General features: G+C 42.8%; 1 protein-coding gene and 1 pseudogene across 1 annotated transcript in view; both read right to left on the bottom strand.

The window, feature by feature from the left end:
* The window catches only part of LOC118391495 (calcium/calmodulin-dependent protein kinase type IV-like), a 31,908-nt gene extending 28,575 nt beyond the window's left edge, over positions 1-3,333 (bottom strand). The window contains exon 1 of the mRNA XM_035782947.2: positions 2,914-3,333. Coding sequence (XP_035638840.1) covers positions 2,914-3,035 — 122 coding nt within the window. The 5' untranslated portion in view covers positions 3,036-3,333. The remainder of the gene's footprint in view (positions 1-2,913) is intronic.
* Positions 3,334-5,718: 2,385 nt separating this feature from the next.
* Positions 5,719-17,872, bottom strand: LOC118391732 (WD repeat-containing protein 36-like; annotated as a pseudogene).
* Positions 17,873-27,906: the final 10,034 nt, after the last annotated feature.

Genomic DNA, 27,906 nt, shown 5'->3' with positions numbered 1-27,906 from the left:
ATTTGCCTCAAACATAACTATTTGTAATCAGGACAAAGTTAATTTCTTTGCCATATTTTTACTTTAGTGCCTTATTGCAAACAGGATGCAAGTTTTGTAATATTGTTATTCTGTACAGGTTTCATTCTTTTCACTCTGTCACCAGAGGCCTAATGGTGAAATCCCAGACCAGTTTCCTTCCTCTCTGGCAACGGAGATAGGATGGATGCCTGTGTCTTTGTAGTGACTGGGTGTATCGATACACCATCCAAAGTGTAATTAATAACTTCCCCATGTTCAAAGGGATAGTCAATGTCTGCTTTTTTAAAATCATCTACCAATAGGTGCCCTTCTTTGTGAGGCATTGGAAAACCTCCCTGGTCATTGTGGTTAAATCTGTGTTTGAAATTCACTGCTCGACTGAGGGACCTTACAGATCATTGTATGTTTGGTGTACAGAGACGAGGTAGTCATTGAAAAATATTTTTAAACACTATTATTGCACACAGAGTGAGTCCATGCAACTTATGTGTCTTGTTTAGCACACGTTTACTCCTGAACGGATTTAGGCTTGCCATAACAAAGGGCTTGAATACTTATTCACTCTCTTCTCATTTTTAATTCATTTGTACAAATGTCTAAAATCATAATTCCACGTTGACATTATGGGGTAATACATTTTAAATTCCCACTAACACAATAAATTCTGGAAAAAGTCAAGGGGTGTGAATACTTTCTGAAGACACTGTATAAACATTACATACAGTTGAAGTCGGAAGTTTACATACACTAGGGAGTTTTTCCTAGCCACCGTGCTTCTACACCTGCATTGCTTGCTGTTTGGGGTTTTAGGCTGGGTTTCTGTACAGCACTTTGAGATATCAGCTGATGTACGAAGGGCTATATAAAAAAAATTAAAATTGAAATTTAAAAAAAACTTAGGTTGGAGTCATTAAAACTTGTTATTCAACCACTCCACAAATTTCTTGTTATAGTTTTGGCAAGTCGGTTAGGACATCTACTTTGTGCATGACACAAGTCATTTTTCCAGCAATTGTTTACAGTCAGATTATTTAACTTATAATTCACTGTATCACAACTCCAGTAGGTCAGAGGTGTACAAACGGGCGGCAGGATAGCCTATTGGTTAGAGTGTTGGACTAGTTCAAATCCCCGAGCTGACAAGGTACAAATCTGTCATTCTGCCCCTGAACAGGCAGTCAACCCACTGTTCCTAGGCCTAGGTTCCTAGGTGTTCTTAACTGACTTGCCTGGTAAAATTAAAATAAGTGTGGCTTTAAACAGCTTGGAAAATTCCAGAAAATAATATAATGGCTTTAGAAGCTTCTGATAGACTAATCGACATCATTTGAGTCAATTTGATGTATTTAAAACTCAGTGTAAAGAGACTTGATATCATGGGAAAATCAAAACAAATCAGTCAAGACAGAAAAAAATTGCAGACTTCCACAAGTCTGGTTCATCATTGGGGGAAATTTCCAAATGCCTGAAGGTATCACATGCATCTGTACAAGTAAGTATAAACACCATGGGACCATGCAGCATTCATACTGCTCAGGAAGGAGACACATTCTGTCCCCTAGAGATTAATGTACTTTGGTGGGAAAAGTGCAAATCAATCCAAGAACAACAGCAAATGACCTTGTGAAGATGCTGGAGGAAACAGGTACAAAAGTATCTATATCCACAGTAACAGTAAAACGAGTCCAATATCGACATAACCTGAAAGGCCACTGCTCCAAAACCGCCATAAAAAAGCCAGTTTATGGGGACAAAAAAAGACAGTTTTTGGAGAAATGTCCTCTGGTCTGATGAAACAAAAATAGAACTGTTTGGCTATAATGACCATCGTTATGTTTGAAGGAAAAGGGCGTGCAAGCCGAAGAACACCATCCCAACCATGAAGCACGGGGATGGCAACATGTCTTTGGGGTGCTTTGCTGCAGGAGGGACTGGTGCACTTAACAAAATAGATGGCATCATGAGGATGGAAAATTATGTAGATATATTGAAGCAACATCTCAAGACATCAGTCATGAAGTTAAGCTTGGTCGCAAATGGGTCTTCCAAATGGACATTGACCACAAGCATACTTCCAAAGTTGAGGCAAAATGGCTTAAGGACAACATAGTCAAGTTATTGGAGTGGCCATCACAAGGCCCTGACCTCAATTCTATAGACCATTTGTGGGCAGAACTGAAAAAGCATGTGTGAGCAAGGAGGCCTACAAACCTGACTCAGTTACACTAGCTGTCAGGAGGAATGGGCCAAAATGGGCCAAAAACCCAATTTATTGTGGGGAGCTTGTGGAAGGCTACCCGAAACATTTCACCAAAGTTAAACAATTTAAAGGCAATGCTACCAAATACTAATTGAGTGTATGTAAACTTCTGACCCATATTCTTAAAATAAAGTGGTGATCCTAACTGACCTAAAACAGAATTTTTACTAGGATTAAATGTCAGAAATGGTGAAAAACTGAGTTTAAATGTATTTGCTAAGGTGTATGTAAACTTCCAACTTCAACTGTACCTTTAATAACTTTGACAACTATTTGCCAATCCTTTAGATGACAATTACATGCATTGCTAGATTGTTGCTGTAGAATAATAGTTTCATTTAGCCAAAGCATCAGGGGATAAGCAGGAAATTGTGGTAACCCACTGCACTCTCTTTCTCCGGTGTGTATGTGTGTGTGTGAGAGAGGGAGGGAGAGTCCGTGTGTAGATTATGTTTCCATTGAAAACAGCAAAATAGAGGTAATGCATTAGATGCAATACAATTTACTATATCCTTCCATCACATGTTTACTAAGTAGCCCAATACATTTTTAGGACTATAGATTAGACCATAAAACACTAGCAGACAAACATAAGAACCCTGAGTACAGTACCCGTACAGAGATATGCTCACCGTCCCAATTCGGACTCCAACTCATAGTAGTCAGCCAGGGTCTCCTTCTTCGATCCATCTATCCAGTAGTCTGGAGCTGGGGATGCCCCTGCTCTGGACGAGGGTATAGTGACTTTACGCATCACCAGCTAGCCAGACGGATTAAAATATTTTGACAGCTCTTCTCCCCTGCTGCGATTCAATGCTTGACTCAGTTACAGTGGCTTGAAGAAAAGCGAGTTTGAAACCTTCCAAAACGAACCCGTATGGAAGAATATAAACATCAGTTACAATACTATTTGAAGGACTGGGTAACGTAGGGAATGAAATTGGTCCGAAATGCATATTATTCACAGCCACCAGCCCGCTTCGCTACCGTAATGCAAGTGTACTGGAAAGGCAAGTATACAGAGAGGAGTCTGCGTTTGAGGTTTCCACCGGGTCTTACTGTCGCCGGGTTAACTTCCAAAAACATTGTAGTTATCTTTACCCGAGGTCACAATCAAGTACGTAATGTGTGTTACCATAATCATTGTGGTGGTTTTTATGACACATAAATACCATTTGAACTATGTCATTATTTCCACAAAAATGTGTATATTGAGGGCCAAAAAAATAAATAATTAAATACAGATTGTCCAGCCCTACAATAAACAGGAAATATTTGAATTGATCTTTTTAAGATAATTAATACTGACAAATAACATAAATGCAATTGATGCTCAGTAAATAACACGTATCTTTCAATTATAACACTTTCATATTTGTCAAAGATGCAAGACATCTGCGTAAGATGCAGGTACAGTGCCTTCAGAAAGTATTCATACACCTAGACTTATTCCATGTTACAGCCTGAATATAAAATAGATTAATACAAATAAAAACATCTCACCCATCTACACACAATTCCCCATAATGACAAAGTGAAAACATGTTTTTCAAATGTTTGCACATGTATTGAAAATTAAATATATATAATTTACACAAGTATTCACACCCAAGTCAATACATGTTAAAATCACCTACAACTGTGAGTATTTCTGGGTAAGTCTCTAAGAGCTTCGCACATCTGGTTTGTACAACATGTTCACATTATTCTTTTACAATTCTTCAATATGTCAAGTTGGTCAGAATCGGACAATTCTGTCAAGTTGGTTGTTGATCGTTGCTAGATAGTCATTTTCGAGTCTTGCCATAGATTTTCAAGCTGATTTAAGTCCAAACTGTAACTAGGCCACTCAGGAACATTTAATGTAGTCTTGGCAAGCAACTATTTCGCCTTGTGTTTTAGGTTATTGTCCTGCTGAAAGGTGAATTTGTCTGTCTTTTGGAAAGCAGACAGAACCAAGTTTTCTGGGATTTTGCCTGTGCTTAGCTCCATTGTTTATTTTCACCCTTAAAAGAACTCTGTAGTCCTTGCCGATAGCAAGCATACCCTAACATGATGCAGCCACCACCATGCTTGAAAAAAATGAAGAGTGGTAATCAGTGATGTGTTGGATTTGCCCCAAATAGAGGGCTTTGTATTCAAGGACAAAGTAGATTTCTTTGACATTTTTTTTTGCAGTTTTACTTTAGTGCCTAACTGCAAACAGGATGGATGTTTTGGAATATTGGCGTACATATTTTAACTCTGTCATTTTGGTTAGTATTGTGGAGTAACTACAATGTTGCTGATCCATCCTGTTTTCTCATATCACAGTGATTCAACTCTAACGGTTATAAAGTCATCATTGGCGTCATCGTGAAATTCCTGAGCTGTTTCCTTCCTCTCCGGGAACTGAGTTAGGAAGGACACCTGTATCTTTGTAGTGACTGGGTGTATTGATACCACAGGAGTTTGGTGGTACCTTAATTGGGGAGAATGGGCTCATGGTAATGAGTGGAGCGGAATGGTATCAAATACATCAAACACAGTTCCCAGGTGTTTGATGCCATTCCATTTTCTCTGTTCCGGCCATTATTAATGAATGCTTTCTTCGTTTTTACCCATCTGCCAATAGGTGCCCTTCCTTGCAAGGCATTGGAAAACCCTGCTGGTCTTTGTGGTGGAACCGGTGTTTAAAATTCACTGCTCAACTGAGGGACCTTTCAGATAATTGTGTGTGGGGTATAGAAATGAGGTAGTCAGTCAAAAAGTACCATTATTGCACACAGAGCAATCCATGCAACTTGTTAATCAAATTTTTACTCCTGAACATATTTCGGCTTGCCATAACAAAGTGCTTGAACACTTATTGGCTCAAGACATTTCAGCTTTTCATTTTGTGTTAATTTGTAAAAATGTCTAAAAATATAATTCCACATTATGGGGTACTGTGTGTAGGGCAGTGACACAATGTTCAGGCTGTAACAAAACAAAATGTGGAAAATGTCATGTAATACATAAAATAGTTAACTGTTTTATCTTCCTTACCATCGAAACACATTCAAATGAAGGGCTTGTCTAACCCTCTGTCCCAAGCCCAAACCATGCATAGCTGGTCATCCTCTAGGACTCCAGCAAAGCCTAGCTACAGAGGGGGACACACAGACACCATTTGATCCACTACCTGCTCTGTCGTTGTGAGACAAAAACTATAATCCCCAACAGGACTGTGAAAATATATTGATATATCCGATTTGTCTATGGAATACAGTACATGTACACATCTATTTTGTCCTCTGTATAATCCTCATTACTATGCTGTGGACCATCGAGACAGCAGGGAACATCTTAAAATGTGGTAACTCATGCTGAACCAATGAACATCAAATTGTATTAGGGTAATAACATAAAGTGAAAACAATCTGGAGTAATACAATGATACCAATCATGATGTCTGTTTTAAAAAAGGTAGTTACATCAGGTTTTGGTCAATCACGGTTTCATTGAACATCATATTTGTTAGACCATTACAAAAGCATTAGAGCACATAATATTTCATATAAAATGTGGCCAACTTCTCTTGCATCAAGTGTGAAACTATAGTCCACAATGCTCTATAGAGATGTATACATAGATCGGTGTGAAAAACCACATAAATAAAATAAAAATGAACGAGGGTTGGTTGGGAGAGGCACACTTCAAAGCAGTGCACTCTTGGTGTATGACAGCAAACACAGGCTCTGATTGAAAAGTGTCTGCATGGATGTCCACATCTCCTCCAGTTTCTCAGATACTCTAGATGCCTCCTCCATGAGCTCTGGTTCCTGGGTGATCAGTCTGAGATGCAGCTAGAGAGAGAGAGAGAGAGAGAGAGAGAAACTATACAGAGTTTGTGAAGGAAACTCAGAAGTAAGACAAACCATACAGGAAATACACACGTTATGAACCTTTGAAACAAAGTGTGTCTGTGGTGCTGTGAAGTCAAAAACACATTGTTCATGTTCTGTAAAGATACAATTTGAATTCAGGTACTCAACAAAACTGGGCTTAGTTGAAGAGTGAAACAACAGAATTACATATCAAGTCAAACATGTTTTCTTAATAAAACATTTAATTTTTATTTTACTTCTAGAGATGTGGTCATTGGTTTTTATTGAATTGTGTATCACATTATATATATATATATATAATTTTTTTTTACAGTTCTGTACCGCTTTTCAATTTATTTCCAATGTTCTGACTCCATCTGCTGGTTGCAGATGTAAGTGGGTGACAGTCAATGCAACAGAAAATAGATTTCCCTCTTCCTCTAGTGACATCGTTGACATCATTTAACATTAAGCTGATATAATTACTGGAGTAATAACATCATTGAACTCATGTGTAACAATAAAAACTCAACATGTCAATTAAATAATAACAGTGTTATAACACAGATAAGAGCAGCTTATTAACATAGCTACAGTGTTGGTGACTAGAATATTGATGTGGTTACATTTAGGAAGAGTGCCAGGTAGGCCTGTGCCAGATCAAAGTCCCTCTTGGAGTTCAGCATGCTGGCCACCATCTTCAGAAAGTCTTGTAAGACGGAGACATCTCCACCCATATCAGGGGCCAGACCTCAGAGCTCAGCATCAATACCAGACGGACCCATCTCTTTCATCATCCCCACAGGGCCATCATCTGGAAGAAACAATGAGGATGGATTATGACTCGTTGTATTGGTATTGACCTGAGGTATCAGCAGAGTTAAACTGTGCCATAACATCCTCTAGTTACTACACATGCTATTAACGTGACATCAGATTTAGCAGTAGGTTCAAGTATTGAGATTCTAAAAGACATTCTTCAGTTTTTATATGGCCTTAGAAGTGATTTGGGGTGAGAGGAATTTGTATGCTTGCAAGAGGTGCTGTGAATAATTGATTGCGAAGTGATATTCAGACTTGCAAGACGTTTGATTGATTTTGTCATTAAAAAATAAATAAATACGTATAAAGACACTGAATAAAGATTTTCTAAAACATGACCAGGACTCTGCACAATAAAGTCAGGGAAATATTTCCATTGTGGTCCCTATTTTGTTTTACATAAATACATGTACAATTACTAGGAGTAATTGCTAGCTAAGTGAGATTCAAACATACATTTGTTGAGGAGTATGGCAGGTTCTAGCTGTTGGAAGAAAGTGGACTTCTGTGCCAGGACTCCAAAATTCACAATCTTTGACTGTGGAAAAAGTAAACAAAATAAACATTATTGAACCCAAATAACATACAGTACTCAGATTTGCTACACACATAATATATTGTCTTAATTTTCTAACATATGTGGCATTAGCTCACAGGCAAGGGAATAAAACAATTATTGCTAGAACCCATTTCTTGAATGCTAAATATCAGACATTTGAAAGCTCTAGTTTCGACCTTCATAATATCTCTGATGGCAGGGACTTTACAGGCACTAATTATGGTAAATTTAGACTGAGAATAGTATCTAGTTATGGTAAGGGGTGAAATAAGTACAGCCAGTTATAATTGTAACGGTTTAGCAGAATATTTTAAAAAAGACCAGTCTTTACATGGCTAAAAGAAAAAGAATATAACATATACTGTTTACAAGAAACTCACTCTACATCCTTGGATGAAGTTGCGTGGAAAAAGGAATGGGGTGGTGAAATAATTTTCTGTCATGGACAAAGGAACTCAAATGGTGTAATGATATTAATTAACACACATTTCAATCTGAATGTGCAAATAGTCAGGAATGATTTTCAAGGAAGGTGGATCCTTTGGAATATGAAAGCAGACAAAAAAGAGATTTGGCTCATTAATCTATATGGTCCAAACCAGGCTGATCCACACTTCTTCTAAACCATTTATACCAATTTATTGAACTTACAGACAACAAATTATCTAATCATTATGGTAGGATGGTAGGAGACTGCAACACAGTGTTGTACCTCAATGGACCTTAAAGGTAATCACTCTACAAACTATCATCGCCATACCCTTAAGGAAATCACAAATATTATGGACACATTAGAAATCGTGGATATTTGGAGAACAAAAATCACGACCTAGTGAGAGATTCATGGAGACTTAATCAAGCTAGTCGTCTTGACTACTTTGTCTCCTTCTCTCTTGCATCAAAGGTTAAAAAAGTTTTAATAGGAGACCGAATTTGATCGGATCATCTAATTGGCATTCACATAACTCTTTTATAGATTTTCCACGTGGACGGGGATATTGGAAATTTAAATAAAAGTTTACTGGAGGACAACTTATTTTTAACGAAGACAAAATCATTTAAAACTTCAAAACACTCCTGCAACCCGCGTCACCAATTTAGAAAAAAAGTATTATTTACCTCAAATCTAAAATCCACAATAGAGGCTAGCCAGAAGCTAACCAGAAGCTAGCCTGAAGATAACCAGAAGCTAGCCTGAAGCTAACCAGAAGCTAGCATGAAGCTAACCAGAAGCTAGCCTGAAGCTAACCAGAAGCAAGCCTGAAGCTAACCAGAAGCTAGCCTGAAGCTAACCAGAAGCTAACCAGTTTACTGGCTAACGTTAGTATTCAGCTAACCACGGTTGGTGGTCATCAGCTATACTTTAGCTCGAAAAGCTATCGGCAGTTTTATACAACACGACTCAGACCAGAACATACCGGACCTATTTTTCTCTCCATATCCCCGGATTTAAACCGCAAGCTCTGGACATTTACACCTGCATCTCGCAGCTAGCTAGCTGCTATCCGTGTGACTATTGGCTTACGTCGATCCCGGAGCAACATAAATTATTTCGGAGCTAGCCAGCTGAAGAGTTCCATCAGCCACTCCTGGGCTACAATCACCTATCCGGACCCGTTTTACTGCCGATGTGGAGCCCCACCGGGCCTTCACAACTGGACTACCGACGTTATCTGCCCAAGGGAGTTATCCAACTGGCCCCTCCGTCGCGACGTTACCTGAACGCCCATCTGCAGCCCGCTAATCGTTAGCTGTCTTATCGGCTGCTATCTGAATAGGTCTATCGGACAATTTTCTTGGGTCACTATAACTATATCTATTTTGCCAATTGGATTGGTCCCCTCTACCACACGGAACCCCACTAATCTACCGAAGGAAACGCACAAGGTGGCTAAAAACAGACCTCCATCCTCTGCCAGCTTGCTACCGATGACCCGGCTAGCTGTCTGAATCGCTGTGACGCCAACCAACCTCACTACTCACTGGACCCTTATGATCACTCGTCTAAGCATGCCTCTCCTTAATGTCAATATGCCTTCTCCATTGCTGTTCTGGTTAGTGTTTATTGGCTTATTTCACTGTAAAGCCTCTAGCCCTGCTCAGTATACCATATCCAACCTTTCAGTTCCACCACCCACACATGCGATGACATCACCTGGTTTCAATGATGTTTCTAGAGACAATATCTCTCTCATCATCGCTCAATGCCTAGGTTTACCTCCACTGTATTCACATACTACCATACACCTTTGTCTGTTGTACACTATACCTTGAAGCTATTTTATCGGCCCCAGAAACCTCCTTTTACTCTCTGTTCCGGACGTTCTAGACGACCAATTCTCGTAGCTTTTAGCCATACCCTTATCCTACTCCTCCTCTGTTCCTTTGGTGATGTAGAGGTGAATCCAGGCCCTGCAGTGCCTAGCTCCACTCAATATTCCCCATGCGCTCTCTTTTGATGACTTCTGTAACCGTAATAGCCTTGGTTTCTTGCATATTAACATTAGAAGCCTCCTCCCTAAGTTTGTTTTATTCACTGCTTTAGCACACTCTGCCAACCCGGATGTTCTAGCCGTGTCTGACTCCTGGCTTAGGAAGACCACCAAAGATTCTGAAATCTCTATCCCTAACTACAATATTTTCAGACAAGATAGAACGGCCAAAGGAGGCGGTGTTGAAATCTACTGCAAAGATAGCCTGGAGAGTTCTGTCCTACTATCCAGGTCTGTACCCAAACAATTTGAACTTCTACTTTTAAAAATCCACCTCTCTAAAAACTGTTTCCACCTGCTATAGACCACCCTCTGCCCCCAGCTGTGCTCTGGACACCATATGTGAACTGATTGCCCCCCATCTATCTTCAGAGCTCATGCTGCTAGGCAACCTAATCTGGAACATGCTTAACACCCCAGCCACCCTACAATCTAAGCTTGATGCCCTCAATCTCACACAAATTATCAAGGAACCTACCAGGTACCACCCCAAATCCGTAAACACGGGCACCCTCATATATATCATCCTAACCAACTTGCTGTTTTCAACCAAGATCTCAGCGATCACTGCCTCGTTGCCTGCATCCGCTATTGGTCAGCGGTCAAACAACCTCCACTCATCACTGTCAAACGCTCTCTGAAACACTTCAGCGAGCAGGCCTTTCAAATCGACCTGGCCCGGGTATCCTGGAAGGATATTGACCTCATCCCGTCAGTAGAGGATGCCTGTTTTTTTAATGCCTTCCTCACCCTCTTAAATAAGCATGCCCCATTCAAGAAATGTAGAACCAGGAACAGATATAGCCCTTGGTTTTCTCCAGACCTGACAGCCCTTAACCAACACAAAAACATCCTATGGCCTTCTGCATTAGCATCGAACAGCCCCTGTGATATGCAATATATATGCAACTTTTCAGGGAAGCTAGAAACCAATATACACAGGCAGTTAGAAAAGCCAAGGCTAGCCTTTTCAGGCAGAAATTTGCTTCCTGCAACACAAACTCAAAAAAGTTCTGGGACACTGTAAAGTCCATTGAGATTAAGAACACCTCCTACCAGCTGCCTACTGCACTGAGGATAGGAAATACTGTCACCACCGATAAATCCACTATAATTGAGAATTTCAATAAGCATTTTTCTACGGCTGGCCATGTTTTCCACCTGGCTACCCCTACCCCGGTACTCGCCCAAGCCTTCCCCATTTCTCCTTCTTCCAAATTCAGTCAGCTGATGTTCTGAAAGATCTGCAAAATCTGGACCCCGACAAATCAACCGGGCTAGACAATCTGGACCGTTTCTTTCTAAAGTCTTTCTAAAGTCTGCCGAAATTGTTGCAACCCCTATTACTTGCCTGTTCAACCTCTCTTTCGTGTCCCAACCTTCGCTCTCTCTCCCCCGCTACTCTCTCCTCTTCCATCCTATCATCTCTTCCCTCTGCTCAAACCTTCTCCAACCTATCTCCTGATTCTCCTGATTCTGCCTCCTCAACCCTCCTCTCCTCCCTTTCTGCATCCTTTGACTCTCTATGTCCCCTATCCTCCCGCTCCGTGGCTCGACGACTCATTGCGAGCTCACAGAACAGGGCTCCGGGCAGCCGAGCGGAAATGGAGGAAAACTCGCCTCCCTGGCATCCTTTCACTCCCTCCTCTCTACATTTTCCTCCTCGGTCTCTGCTGCTAAAGCCACTTTCTACCACTCTAAATTCCAAGCATCTGCCTCTAACCCTAGGAAGCTCTTTGCCACCTTCTCCTCCCTCCTGAATCCTCCCCCCTCCTCCCTCTCTGCAGATGACTTCGTCAACCATTTTGAAAAGAAGGTCGACGACATCCGCTCAGGTAGCCTGTTTCTGGTCTCAGGTTCAGGAATGGCTGAAAATGCATAGCATTGATCTAAAATCGACCCTAGAAATAGTACTGTCAGGAGATCTGGAGAGATTGGGTCAGTCAATTACTAAGACTCTTAGTAAAAGTATATATCTTCAACTCGCAATCTGTGGATTCTATTCCATTAGATAGATTGAATGGGCTGAGGGTGACCAGCAGAGATAGATGGGATGGGCTGAGGGTGACCAGCAGAGATAGATGGGATGGGCTGAGGGTGACCAGCAGAGATAGATGGGATGGGCTGAGGGTGACCAGCAGAGATAGATGGGATGGGCTGAGGGTGACCAGCAGAGATAGATGGGATGGGCTGAGGGTGACCAGCAGAGATAGATGGGATGGGCTGAGGGTGACCAGCAGACATAGATGGGATGGGCCGAGGGTGACCAGCAGAGATAGACGGGATGGGCTGAGGGTGACCAGCAGAGATAGACGGGATGGGATGGGCTGAGGGTGGCCAGCAGAGATAGATGGGATGGGCTGAGGGTGACCAGCAGAGATAGATGGGATGGGATGGGCTGAGGGTGGCCAGCAGAGATAGATGGGATGGGCTGAGGGTGGCCAGCAGAGATAGATGGGATGGGCTGAGGGTGACCAGCAGAGATAGATGGGATGGGCTGAAGGAAGCTGAGGGTTGTTATGTGGAATTGGAGACAAGTGGGAGTGGAGTTGCATAATAAAACGTACATTTGAATGACACTAAGTGGCAGTGTTTTTACAACTAATGCCGGTTTGCCTGATGCTGATGCCGTGCAGGTGTTTGTGCACTCATAAACACACACTCTCATTCAAATAAACACATACAAGAACACACACATACATGTAATAGTGCCAGACATGCACACAAACATACAGTTGGCATTGCTGTTAGGATTTTAGTTGTCCTTGATGTCCTTTGTTATAAATGTATTATTACTTTTCTTTTCTTTTTGTTGCTGTTTTCTTCTGTCTTTTCCTTTGATCTCTTTAGCTCATTATTAAATTATACAGTGTTATAATATTTTATTTCCATACACAGTATTGTGATTTTAGGGTCTTCTCATATATTATGAAGAGATGACAACGGCATTACAGAACAATTGCTACACGTGTTGTCTGTCATTGTGCATGTGTAAGGAGACGATGCCTTGGATTTAGCTCAGAAAGCTAAGACAGCCGTGAGTCGCACAGACAAACAGGACTTAATACCCTGTCGGTGACACGTTTTTCTCAACAGACAACCACCAGTGACATGCTCACCTTGATGATGTCGAGGTGGAGCAGGTTCTTCCAGCGAGAGTCGGGCAGCAGAGAGAGAGTGACCGGCTGCTGGTCCAGTTGCTCTGGAGACTCAGTCTATCACCTCAGACTTGAGATCGTCATCTTCCTCTCCCTCTTCATCTGTAGAAAAACAAAATGCAACCTAAAAATACAACCTGATACCATCAAATGCCATGAAATATTGTTCAAGTTCTTGAGAGGTAATTTCAAAAATTGTGTTTGAATGTACTTTGGCACACTGATTATGGCACAGTATTGTTTTCCTCCATAAATATTGTGGTGGAACATTCTATTCAAGTGAGAGAGCCTTGGTCATTTCTTCAAACGATCATCTTTATTCAATATTGATTCAACGGTCTTGACTGTTGGGCCGAGAGCCTATCCTTTTACAGACCATGCTGTTCCTTATATACCCGATACCAAGATTGCTCAGTCATATCTGGTTCAACCCCCTCCCCATATAGATTGGGGGTACCATAAGCCACTTTAGGTTCCTCCTCTGGTCATCTGCCTCTGCTGTTGTCTCCCAGATGACAGGATAATTAGGAATACTGAGGCCTTTGTTCTGTTCATACATGCTATCTCGGTGACACCCACCACATCTGATCTATGGAATGCCAGCTGAAGGTTTTTTTAATCACCAAGCCATCGCTTAATCAGTTTCCAGCCCAAGCTCCATAAAGACTCCTCTCAGTTAACTCAGAAAGAAGAGAGAGAGTCCTAAGAACCTTACTCTATTAAATAAAACAACCATTTGGTGCATAAATATAACATATTGTAATACTGCTACCACAATATCTAGTCAAAAGGACCATTACAATTACCTATAAAATCAAGGACACACTTCCTCCACATTGAATATCTTCCATTATCAATGCTTGAATAATTGGCTGATACCACTGTTACATGTGCCAGTCCAGATGGTGTGGGGGCTTTCTGGCTCCTGTGCTGGGTACAGAGTAAGTGCTGCATGGGCTCACAGTGGCTGTTCAGTAGCTACCTTGGTTGGGACAGGTTCCTGGCAGCATGATCACAGTGGGCTCGTAGTCTGAAGGCAGAGGGCACAGTGATACCATACTGCACAGCATGTTGTTGGACCTGGAAACACACAACATAGAATAGTCACTCATCATGGAATAATCAAGAATACTAGTAAATATTACTAACCTACTTGATTTTAATAACACTGAATTGTACTACTGAATACTACCAATAACTTCTCATACTGCTACAGCATGTACTCCAACACATATCTTTTGAGATATCAAATTGACAATATTAACACTAATTTGAGGCACATTTGTTCAAAAGATTTACCCAATCAAGATGTTTCCTTTATCAACTAATTCTTGTTTGCAGCTAAAATAAGTTTAGATCTGATTAGATGAGTGCCTATATGAGTGTGAACATTAAATCTGCCGGTTCCCTAATAATGACATAACCTGATAATGATTTTGACTCCCACATCCCATCTTTCCTTGATGTGGTGGTGACTTACCATAAGTATATCCTCAAGCTGTCGACATGGGAGGAGGCCAGAAAATCCCCAGTTGGTGGCATGGTGAGACTGACTGCAGCAGAATCTACCAAGAAGCAGTCCACCAGGCTAAGAAAAAAAAGAAGAGAAATCAAGTCAATGACTGAAGGCTGAGAGGGAGTTTCCACTGGAAAACACTTGAAAATGATTACATTAATTGATACACTCAATTTATGATGAAGTGAAACAAAGATGGCCTGAGAAATCTTTGGACAAAGGTCATCTCATCGATCTCAGTTTGTGGGGAGAGGAAATGAGAAGGCAGGGCTGGTGACATCACTTTACATAAGTAAAGTGTAAGGGCCCGGTCCAGAAACAAACCCTAACCCTCTACCCTCAACCCTCTATCCTCAACCCCCTACCCCCAGTTAGGGACATGCTAAACTACTCCAGAAATGACAGGAATGGTCATACCAGCCGGAGGGGAGGTCCCATGTCCTAATGGTACAGTCCATGGCTGCCGCTATCAACCAGCGCCCATCTGGGCTGAAAGCCTGAGGAGTATCATCAGACAAGAAGAACAAATATTTGAGGGAAAGAGTGAGATCAAATCGAGAGAGATGTGCTAAACAGAGAAAGGGAACGGGAAAGAGATCGAGATAAGGACTCACCATGTCATTGACCTGTCCTCGATGGCCAGGGAACTTGCGAACAACCCTCTTGGTCTCCACGTCCAGAACATTCAGCGTAAAGTCATCCAGAGCGATGACCAGCATACCACTATACCAGGACAAGAAAAGACTACAATCAGACACTAGTCTACTGCTTTGTAATTACCAAGTGAAACAAATCAGTGTATAAAGTTAAAGGAATAGTGCTGTCAATTAAGCCCTTTATCTCCTTCCCCAGCAACAGATGAATATCATTTTTCTGTCTCTGAGTCCATTATGAAGGATGTTCGATGTAGTTTTGTGAGCCAACGCTAACCAGAAGTCATTGCTCTAACACTAGTTAGCAAAGGCTTGCAAAACTACTGCTAACTTCCTTCATACTTGACACACAGACATAAATCAAATAAAATGTTATTTGTCACATCCGACATGCCAAATCTTTTCAGTCTCTTGAGGGGGAAAAGGTTTTGTCGTGCCATCTTCACGACTGTTTTGGTATGTTTGGACCATGAGAGTTCGTTGGTGATGTGGACACCAAGGAACTTGAAATTCTCAACCAGCTCGACTACAGCCCCGTCTATGTTAATGCGGGCCTGTTCGGCCCACCTTTTCCTGTAGTCCACGATCAGCTCCTTAGTCTTGCTCACATTGAGGGAGAGGTTGTTGTCCTGGCACCACACTGACAGTTCTCTGATCTCCTTCCAGTAGGCCGACTCATCGTTGTCAGTGATCAGGCCTACCACTGTTGTGTTGTCAGCAAACTGAATGATTGTGTTGGAGTCGTGATCGGCCACGCAGTCGTGGGTGAACAGGGAATACAGGAGGGGACTAAGTACACACCAGAGGGGCCAGAGTGTTAAGGATCAGCGTGGCAAACATGTTGTTGCATTCTCTTACCACCTGGGGGCAGCCCATCAGAAGGTCCAAAATTCAGTTGCAGAGGGAGGTGTTTAGTCCCAGAGTCCTTAGCTTAGTGATGAGCTTCGTGGACATTATGGTGTTGAACGCTGAGCTGTATTCTCACAAAGGTGTTCCTTTTGTCCAGATGAGAAAGGGCAGTGTGGAGTGCGATTGAGATGGCGTCATCTGTGAATCTGTTGGGGCAGTATGCAAATTGGAGTGGGTCTAAGGTTTCCGGGATGATGCTGTTGATGTGAGCCATGACCAGCCTTTCAAAGCACTTCATGGCTACCGACGTGAGTGCCACGGGGCGGTGATCATTTAGGTAGGTTACCAGGTTAAAGACGGTCTCCATGGGTTCATCTGACTCTGGGAAATTAGAAAATGGGCTTGACTGCCAAATCCTACACTTTTCTTTGAAGCAAGAAGCAGTGCAGTCATATAAGTGCTATTTTTCTCCTGTGGTGTTATCTGACCATTATCTGTCCCGGTGCATGTGTGTGGAGGCGGGTGAGGTGCCAAGGTCAATGGAGTGGACCAGCTTCCTAGATTTGAACTTCCAGATCTTGACCAGTTTGTCAGCTCCGGCACTGATGATCAGCTGATTAAGTCCATCCACGGAAACGCCGCGCACCGGCCTCTTATGAGCTACAGAGTCAGAGATAGGACAGATTAAGCTGAATCTATATCAGAAATCATGAGCTAAATATACACAAGCAATTGTCTTTACGGGGGAACTTACCCTTGTTACGGGGGAACTTACCCGTACCCTGTACCCTTCTCCATATTGACCTCTATGCATGCCGGACTGCATGTTGTAAACGTCAATGTGTCCAGATTAGAGTCCTACCACTACAAAGTTACCACATGTGATACCTACTGCCTGAGGGGAGAAAACACAGCATTTAACAACATAACTAGCATTATTATTATGTTTGTTTCTGTGTAATAAACTATTAAAAAGGTAGACGTCTTATTGATCGATCTTTATCAAATGATTTAGGTTCATTTTACACTAAAAAAACTGTACATGACCAGCAATGTACTTTGCTACCGTAGCGTGGACGTTGCGAGCACGGTTCTTATTGAAGCGTTGGGGTTCCAGCCTGTGTGCGCCCATGCTGCCCTTCTGATAGTTTCAGGTGGTCATCATGAGGTACCCTCTGTGACATGCTACTATACTGTCCCAATCACTCTGACGGGCACTCTCTACATCACACATAGAATCAGAGAAAATGTCAACGTTTTCAAAGAATTAACCACATTCAATGATAAAAGGTTCCACATAAATACAGACCAGTTGAGTATTTTTATCTCATGAAGGTAATAGCAGTTTTGAAATATTCAAGTTGCTAAACTTTTTTGCTGTTGTTGCTAAACATACCTGAGGCGAAAATGGTGATGGTGGGAAGCTTCAGTTAGTCATACCTCAAGCTTTCCTTTTTGGATTTCTTCTTGTTGATGGAACCTAGTTACCAATTGGTTTATTTTCATGAAGAATACAGGAAACAAGGATTTATGCATGTATACAAACAGTATTGAAATTAACATCTCGTTGTCCATAACAGCCATCTTTACGCGAAAGAGAAAATAAATCGTACCATGTCCTAAACTCCTGTTGAATCTCTCATGAACAGTGGAGAACGACTGCAGAGTACCATCTTGACCTTAGGGAAAGAAAGAGTACAGCGGATTAGGGAGAAATCAAATAATTTTACTAGAAACTCATAGATGCCTGATACATTTACATTTGAGTCATTTAGCAGATGCTCTTACCCAGAGCGACATACAGTAAGTAGTGAGCGCACATATTTAGCAGATGCTCTTACCCAGAGCGACATACAGTAAGTAGTGAGTGCACATATTTAGCAGATGCTCTTACCCAGAGCGACATACAGTAAGTAGTGAGTGCACATATTCAGCAGATGCTCTTACCCAGAGCGACTTACAGTAAGTAGTGAGTGCACATATTCAGCAGATGCTCTTACCCAGAGCGACTTACAGTAAGTAGTGAGTGCACATATTCAGCAGATACTCTTACCCAGAGCGACATACAGTAAGTAGTGAGTGCCCATATTTAGCAGATGCTCTTACCCAGAGCGACATACAGTAAGTAATGAGTGCACATATTCAGCAGATGCTCTTACCCAGAGCGACTTACAGTAAGTAATGAGTGCACATATTCAGCAGATGCTCTTACCCAGAGCGACTTACAGTAAGTAGTGAGTGCACATATTCAGCAGATGCTCTTACCCAGAGCGACATACAGTAAGTAGTGAGTGCACATATTCAGCAGATGCTCTTACCCAGAGCGACATACAGTAAGTAATGAGTGCACATATTCAGCAGATGCTCTTACCCAGAGCGACATACAGTAAGTAATGAGTGCACATATTCAGCAGATGCTCTTACCCAGAGCGACATACAGTAAGTAATGAGTGCACATATTCAGCAGATGCTCTTACCCAGAGCGACTTACAGTAAGTAGTGAGTGCACATATTTAGCAGATACTCTTACCCAGAGCGACATACAGTAAGTAATGAGTGCACATATTCAGCAGATGCTCTTACCCAGAGCGACTTACAGTAAGTAATGAGTGCACATATTTAGCAGATGCTCTTACCCAGAGCGACATACAGTAAGTAATGAGTGCACATATTCAGCAGATGCTCTTACCCAGAGCGACTTACAGTAAGTAATGAGTGCACATATTCAGCAGATGCTCTTACCCAGAGCGACATACAGTAAGTAGTGAGTGCACATATTCAGCAGATGCTCTTACCCAGAGCGACATACAGTAAGTAGTGAGTGCACATATTCAGCAGATGCTCTTACCCAGAGCGACATACAGTAAGTAATGAGTGCACATATTCAGCAGATGCTCTTACCCAGAGCGACATACAGTAAGTAATGAGTGCACATATTCAGCAGATGCTCTTACCCAGAGCGACATACAGTAAGTAATGAGTGCACATATTCAGCAGATGCTCTTACCCAGAGCGACTTACAGTAAGTAATGAGTGCACATATTCAGCAGATGCTCTTACCCAGAGCGACTTACAGTAAGTAGTGAGTGCACATATTCAGCAGATGCTCTTACCCAGAGCGACATACAGTAAGTAGTGAGTGCACATATTTAGCAGATGCTCTTACCCAGAGCGACATACAGTAAGTAATGAGTGCACATATTCAGCAGATGCTCTTACCCAGAGCGACTTACAGTAAGTAATGAGTGCACATATTTAGCAGATGCTCTTACCCAGAGCGACATACAGTAAGTAATGAGTGCACATATTCAGCAGATGCTCTTACCCAGAGCGACTTACAGTAAGTAATGAGTGCACATATTCAGCAGATGCTCTTACCCAGAACGACTTACAGTAAGTAGTGAGTGCACATATTTAGCAGATGCTCTTACCCAGAGCGACTTACAGTAAGTAGTGAGTGCACATATTCAGCAGATGCTCTTACCCAGAACGACTTACAGTAAGTAGTGAGTGCACATATTTAGCAGATGCTCTTACCCAGAGCGACTTACAGTAAGTAGTGAGTGCACATATTCAGCAGATGCTCTTACCCAGAGCGACATACAGTAAGTAGTGAGTGCACATATTCAGCAGATGCTCTTACCCAGAGCGACTTACAGTAAGTAGTGAGTGCACATATTCAGCAGATGCTCTTACCCAGAGCGACATACAGTAAGTAGTGAGTGCACATATTTAGCAGATGCTCTTACCCAGAGCGACATACAGTAAGTCGTGAGTGCACATATTCAGCAGATGCTCTTACCCAGAACGACTTACAGTAAGTAGTGAGTGCACATATTTAGCAGATGCTCTTACCCAGAGCGACTTACAGTAAGTAGTGAGTGCACATATTCAGCAGATGCTCTTACCCAGAGCGACATACAGTAAGTAGTGAGTGCACATATTCAGCAGATGCTCTTACCCAGAACGACTTACAGTAAGTAGTGAGTGCACATATTTAGCAGATGCTCTTACCCAGAGCGACTTACAGTAAGTAGTGAGTGCACATATTCAGCAGATGCTCTTACCCAGAGCGACATACAGTAAGTAGTGAGTGCACATATTCAGCAGATGCTCTTACCCAGAACGACTTACAGTAAGTAGTGAGTGCACATATTTAGCAGATGCCCTTACCCAGAGCGACTTACAGTAAGTAGTGAGTGCACATATTCAGCAGATGCTCTTACCCAGAGCGACATACAGTAAGTAGTGAGTGCACATATTCAGCAGATGCTCTTACCCAGAGCGACTTACAGTAAGTAGTGAGTGCACATATTCAGCAGATGCTCTTACCCAGAGCGACATACAGTAAGTAGTGAGTGCACATATTCAGCAGATGCTCTTACCCAGAGCGACTTACAGTAAGTAGTGAGTGCACATATTCAGCAGATGCTCTTACCCAGAGCGACTTACAGTAAGTAGTGAGTGCACATATTCAGCAGATGCTCTTACCCAGAACGACTTACAGTAAGTAGTGAGTGCACATATTTAGCAGATGCTCTTACCCAGAGCGACTTACAGTAAGTAGTGAGTGCACATATTTAGCAGATGCTCTTACCCAGAGCGACATACAGTAAGTAGTGAGTGCACATATTTAGCAGATACTCTTACCCAGAGCGACATACAGTAAGTAGTGAGTGCACATATTTAGCAGATACTCTTACCCAGAGCGACATACAGTAAGTAGTGAGTGCACATATTTAGCAGATACTCTTACCCAGAGCGACATACAGTAAGTAGTGAGTGCACATATTCAGCAGATACTCTTACCCAGAGCGACATACAGTAAGTAGTGAGTGCACATATTTAGCAGATACTCTTACCCAGAGCGACATACAGTAAGTAGTGAGTGCACATATTTAGCAGATACTCTTACCCAGAGCGACATACAGTAAGTAGTGAGTGCACATATTTAGCAGATACTCTTACCCAGAGCGACATACAGTAAGTAGTGAGTGCACATATTTAGCAGATACTCTTACCCAGAGCGACATACAGTAAGTAGTGAGTGCACATATTTAGCAGATGCTCTTACCCAGAGCGACATACAGTAAGTAGTGAGTGCACATATTTAGCAGATACTCTTACCCAGAGCGACATACAGTAAGTAGTGAGTGCACATATTTAGAAGATACTCTTACCCAGAGCGACATACAGTAAGTAGTGAGTGCACATATTTAGCAGATACTCTTACCCAGAGCGACATACAGTAAGTAATGAGTGCACATATTTAGCAGATGCTCTTACCCAGAGCGACATACAGTAAGTAGTGAGTGCACATATTTAGCAGATGCTCTTACCCAGAGCGACATACAGTAAGTAGTGAGTGCACATATTTAGCAGATGCTCTTACCCAGAGCGACATACAGTAAGTAGTGAGTGCACATATTTAGCAGATGCTCTTACCCAGAACGACTTACAGTAAGTAGTGAGTGCACATATTTAGCAGATGCTCTTACCCAGAGCGACTTACAGTAAGTAGTGAGTGCACATATTTAGCAGATGCTCTTACCCAGAGCGACTTACGGTAAGTAGTGAGTGCACATATTTAGCAGATACTCTTACCCAGAGCGACATACAGTAAGTAGTGAGTGCACATATTTAGCAGATACTCTTACCCAGAGCGACATACAGTAAGTAGTGAGTGCACATATTTAGCAGATACTCTTACCCAGAGCGACTTACAGTAAGTAGTGAGTGCACATATTTAGCAGATGCTCTTACCCAGAGCGACATACAGTAAGTAGTGAGTGCACATATTCAGCAGATGCTCTTACCCAGAGCGACATACAGTAAGTAGTGAGTGCACATATTTAGCAGATGCTCTTACCCAGAGCGACATACAGTAAGTAGTGAGTGCACATATTTAGCAGATGCTCTTACCCAGAGCGACATACAGTAAGTAGTGAGTGCACATATTTAGCAGATGCTCTTACCCAGAGCGACTTACAGTAAGTAGTGAGTGCACATATTTAGCAGATGTTCTTACCCAGAGCGACATACAGTAAGTAGTGAGTGCACATATTTAGCAGATACTCTTACCCAGAGCGACATACAGTAAGTAGTGAGTGCACATATTCAGCAGATGCTCTTACCCAGAGCGACATACAGTAAGTAGTGAGTGCACATATTCAGCAGATACTCTTACCCAGAGCGACATACAGTTAAGTAGTGAGTGCACATATTTAGCAGATACTCTTACCCAGAGCGACATACAGTAAGTAGTGAGTGCACATATTCAGCAGATGCTCTTACCCAGAGCGACATACAGTAAGTAGTGAGTGCACATATTCAGCAGATACTCTTACCCAGAGCGACATACAGTAAGTAGTGAGTGCCCATATTTAGCAGATGCTCTTACCCAGAGCGATATACAGTAAGTAGTGAGTGCCCATATTTAGCAGATGCTCTTACCCAGAGCGACATACAGTAAGTAGTGAGTGCCCATATTTAGCAGATGCTCTTACCCAGAGCGACTTACAGTAAGTAGTGAGTGCACATATTTAGCAGATGCTCTTACCCAGAGCGACTTACAGTAAGTAGTGAGTGCACATATTTAGCAGATGCTCTTACCCAGAGCGACTTACAGTAAGTAGTGAGTGCACATATTTAGCAGATGCTCTTACCCAGAGCGACTTACAGTAAGTAGTGAGTGCACATATTTAGCAGATGCTCTTACCCAGAGCGACTTACAGTAAGTAGTGAGTGCACATATTTAGCAGATGCTCTTACCCAGAGCGACATACAGTAAGTAGTGAGTGCACATATTTAGCAGATACTCTTACCCAGAGCGACATACAGTAAGTAGTGAGTGCACATATTTAGCAGATGCTCTTACCCAGAGCGACATACAGTAAGTAATGAGTGCACATATTTAGCAGATGCTCTTACCCAGAGCGACTTACAGTAAGTAGTGAGTGCACATATTTAGCAGATGCTCTTACCCAGAGCGACATACAGTAAGTAGTGAGTGCACATATTTAGCAGATACTCTTACCCAGAGCGACATACAGTAAGTAGTGAGTGCACATATTTAGCAGATGCTCTTACCCAGAGCGACATACAGTAAGTAATGAGTGCACATATTTAGCAGATGCTCTTACCCAGAGCGACTTACAGTAAGTAGTGAGTGCACATATTTAGCAGATGCTCTTACCCAGAGCGACATACAGTAAGTAGTGAGTGCACATATTTAGCAGATACTCTTACCCAGAGCGACATACAGTAAGTAGTGAGTGCACATATTTAGCAGATGTTCTTATCCAGAACGACTTACAGTAAGTAGTGAGTGCACACATTTAGCAGATGCTTTTACCCAGAGCGACTTACAGTAAGTAGAGAGGTGAAAGAGCGCAGAGGTCAGGATCAGATCAGATCAGCTCCTGCATTTTTCAGCATTTTCTTTAAAAAAAGATAGATTAAGAGTTAGATAAACTTCAATTTTTTTGTTTGGAACACATACTGGATTCTACCCTCTACGACATAACCCCTACTTCAAATCAAAACTTAAAACCTACAACCTGATTTTGGACGGAATTACAGAATCACCTGGAAGGTTCACAACTACCAAGGATTTTTACTCTATACAGCAAATTCTCTGGAAAACAACAGAAACCTGAAAACACCATCCAACCTGGAACTGAGTGAGTAATGTTTAGTCTGAAACTATATCTTATTTCCAAAAGCCAAGAAGAAAAATACACAACATTACTTTATAAGGACTGAATTCTAACATAATTCTGCTAAGCCTGATTGATACAGCTTCAACTAGAACTGACGTGTCAAGTGAGAGGTGTCAAAGCCCATTAGCCCAACAATGGCAGGAGAGTCACACAGTCTACCCCAACCAAATGGAGAGGCCTTAGAAGCTCCCTCCCGCTGTTCAGAGGTAATTAAAATACAGTACTCTTTGCATGTAAAGAATGATAAGACAAGAAAAGATTACAAAATGAAGCTCCTTATGGAAAATCAAGAGACACTTTTTGCTGACTATTACAAAAATGGGAACATCAGCAACCTTATCTTCCACACAAACCATCCCCTGGCATGGCACAGTGCTATATTAGCACGCTACCCCTCTGTTAAGAGAGCGGGGGTTAAAGAGGGGTGGAAACTCAGAATACTTGATAACGAGGACTCTGAGTCAAGTAATATAAATATCTATAAGTCCGGAACAGTAATGGTACAGAGTAACCCCAAACAGTTTCAGCTGGACTTTCACCTAATCAAAGAATTAGCCCAACAGGAGAAGCTCTCCCTTGATAAAGATATCCCCACCCCGAGCCTGTCAAACCAGACCTCTTCATTATGTAACACTACAGACGAGCAACCCCCAGCGGAGAGTCAACCTCCCAGCACAGACTACCACTCCCTCATTGAAATGAAGGACAAATTCACCCAGCTGGAGGTAAGACAGGTGGAGCTGGAACAGCAGGTGATTACACTTCAGTCAGCACAGACCCAGACAACAGTCCAGCACAACAACACCCCCTTAACCAGACCCGGAGAGCTGGAGGTGGACAGAGACATATCTGCACTCTGGACTGTGGTGAGACAACTTCAACAGGAGAAAGAGCAGAATCAGGAGAAGAACAGAGCATTCATTAGAGGAGAGGATCAGACTACTGGTGGAGGAGAGGTTGAGGGGGGTGGAGGAGAGGGTGAGGGGGACGGAGGAGAGGTTGAGGGGGACGGCGTGTGACAGAGAACAACCCACTAGAGAGGTGGCCACCCCCACAGAGAAGCCAGCAGAACAGCCCACCTCAGCACCTGACAAAAGTTTTGACACCACAGCAGAACAGTCCACACCAGACCCTGACCATAGAGTCGACATCACAGCAGAACAGACAAATGAAGAACCATAAGCCCAGCGGCTCTCACCCCCTCTGAGCACCCCCCCTGTCAGCCACCCTGATAGCCCTTCTGACAACCCCCTCACACCCACTGAGGACAAACACAAGACACAGATTGTACTACTTATGGACTCAAATGGGAAATATATAGAAGAAAAAAACATTTTTCCCAAACATAGTGTGTCTAAACTCTGGTGTCCAAACACCCAGCGTGCCCTCGACCTTCTGTCTGAGGACCAACTAGGTTCACCCAGCCACATAATAATACACACAGGCACAAACGACCTGAGAGCACAGCAGGAAAGGGTGGCCACAGCACTGAAGGGAGTGATTGAAAAGGCTTCTTCTACTTTCCCCAACGCACAAGTGGTTATCTCCACCCTGCTACCACGAAAAGACTTCCACCCTGCCACAATACAGCGGGTAAACACAAGTATTTCCCGTGACTGTGCCTCAAAACCAAATGTTTTCCTGGCCCACCACTCCACCCTGGACTTGAACAGCCTCTATGACCAGGTCCACCTCTACAAGGCAGCAGTGCCCACCTTTGCCAGGACTCTAAAGGACATCGCGCTCAAACGTATCCCCAGATCTGCAGGACACCCCCCTGGACCTACACATAGAGGACCCACGCCAAGAGGAATTACATCCAGACCACAGTACACCCAGACACATCCACACCCCCACCCCAACCAATCAACACCCCCCCACGTCAACCATGCCCACACCCCATTTAGGCCCCCTCAGATCAGACCTATGCCACTCCTGCCCACCCCATGCACCCCACCCCCGCAAAGAGGGCCTCAACATGGAAGCCACACATACGCCCAGGTAGTGAGCGGGCAAACAGTCCCAACCCCCACTCTCACACTCGCCCAAGCCAATGGCATGTACCAGATGCTCAGCAGGCTCTGCTCACACTTACTGGCCTGAGGCCAAACCACGACCAACAACATTGGACACTCTATGGAACAAAAAGCCTTCACTATATTATCCTGGAATATCCAAGGCCTGAGGTTATCTGCCTTTGGCCTAAAGAGCAAAAACCCGGACTTCACCAAAGAAATCGGTAATACAGACATTGTCATCCTGCAAGAAACCTGGTATAGAGGAGACGGACCCACTGGTTGCCCTCTAGGTTACAGAGAGCTTGTAGTCCCATCCACCAAACTACCAGGTGTGAAACAGGGGAGGGACTCAGGGGGTATGCTAATTTGGTATAGAGCAGACCTAACTCACTCCATTAAATTAATCAAAACAGGAACATTCTACATTTGGCTAGAAATTCAAAAGGAAATGATCCTAACAGAGAAAAATGTCCTCCTGTGTGCTACCTATATCCCCCCACTAGAATCCCCATATTTTAATGAAGACAGCTTCTCCATCCTGGAGGGCGAAATCAATCATTTCCAGGCCCAGGGACATGTACTAATCTGTGGCGACCTAAATGCCAGAACCGGACAAGAACCTGACACCCTCAGCACACAGGGGGACAAACATCTACCTGGAGGTGACAGCATCCCCTCCCACATATTCCCCCCTAGGCACAACTATGACAACATAACCAACAAAAACGGGTCACAACTCCTGCAGCTCTGTCGCACGCTGGGTATGTACATAGTCAATGGTAGGCTTCGAGGGGACTCCTATGGTAGGTACACCTATAGCTCATCTCTTGGCAGTAGTACTGTAGACTACTTTATCACTGACCTCAACCCAGAATCTCTCAAAGCGTTCACAGTCAGCCCACTGACACCCCTATCAGACCACAGCAAAATCACAGTCTACTTAAACAGAGCAATACTCAACCACGAGGCATCAAAGCCAAAGGAACTGAGTAACATTAAGACATGCTATAGATGGAAGGAATGCAGTTTGGAAACCTACCAAAAAACAATTAGGCAACAACAAATTCAATCCCTTTTAGACAATTTCCTGGGTAAAACGTTCCACTGTAATAGTGAAGGTGTAAACTTGGCAGTAGAAAATCTTAACAGTATATTTGACCTCTAAGCTTCCCTATCAAATCTAAAAATCTCAAATAGAAAACCGAAGAAAATTAACAATAATGACAAATGGTTTGATGAAGAATGCAAAAATCTAAGAAAGAAATTGAGAAACCTGTCCAATCAAAAACATAGAGACCCGGAAAACCTGAGTCTACGCCTTCACTATGGTGAATCACTAAAACAATACAGAAATACACTACGGAAAAAGAAGGAACAGCATGTCAGAAATCAGCTCAATGCAATTGAAGAATCCATAGACTCTAACCACTTCTGGGAAAATTGGAAAATACTAAACAAACAACAACACGAAGAATTATCTATCCAAAATGGAGATGTATGGGTAAACATTTACATTTACATTTAAGTCATTTAGCAGACGCTCTTATCCAGAGCGACTTACAAATTGGTGCATACACCTTATGACAACCAGTGGAACAGCCACTTGCATCTAAATCTTGTTGGGGGAGAAGGGGGTGAGAAGGATTACTTACCCTTACTTACCCTATCCAAGGTATTCCTTGAAGAGGTGGGGTTTCAGGTGTCTCCGGAAGGTGGTGATTGACTCCGCTGTCCTGGCGTCGTGAGGGAGTTTGTTCCACCATTGGGGGCCAGAGCAGCGAACAGTTTTGACTGGGCTGAGCGGGAACTGTACTTCCTCAGTGGTAGGGAGGCGAGCAGGCCAGAGGTGGATGAACGCAGTGCCCTTGTTTGGGTGTAGGGCCTGATCAGAGCCTGGAGGTACTGAGGTGCCGTTCCCCTCACAGCTCCGTAGGCGAGCACCATGGTCTTGTAGCGGATGCGAGCTTCAACTGGAAGCCAGTGGAGAGA

This window comes from Oncorhynchus keta, chromosome 12, assembly GCF_023373465.1.
Source record: "Oncorhynchus keta strain PuntledgeMale-10-30-2019 chromosome 12, Oket_V2, whole genome shotgun sequence".
Classification (NCBI taxonomy): domain Eukaryota; kingdom Metazoa; phylum Chordata; class Actinopteri; order Salmoniformes; family Salmonidae; genus Oncorhynchus; species Oncorhynchus keta.
This window is presented reverse-complemented; position numbering and strand designations above follow the sequence as displayed.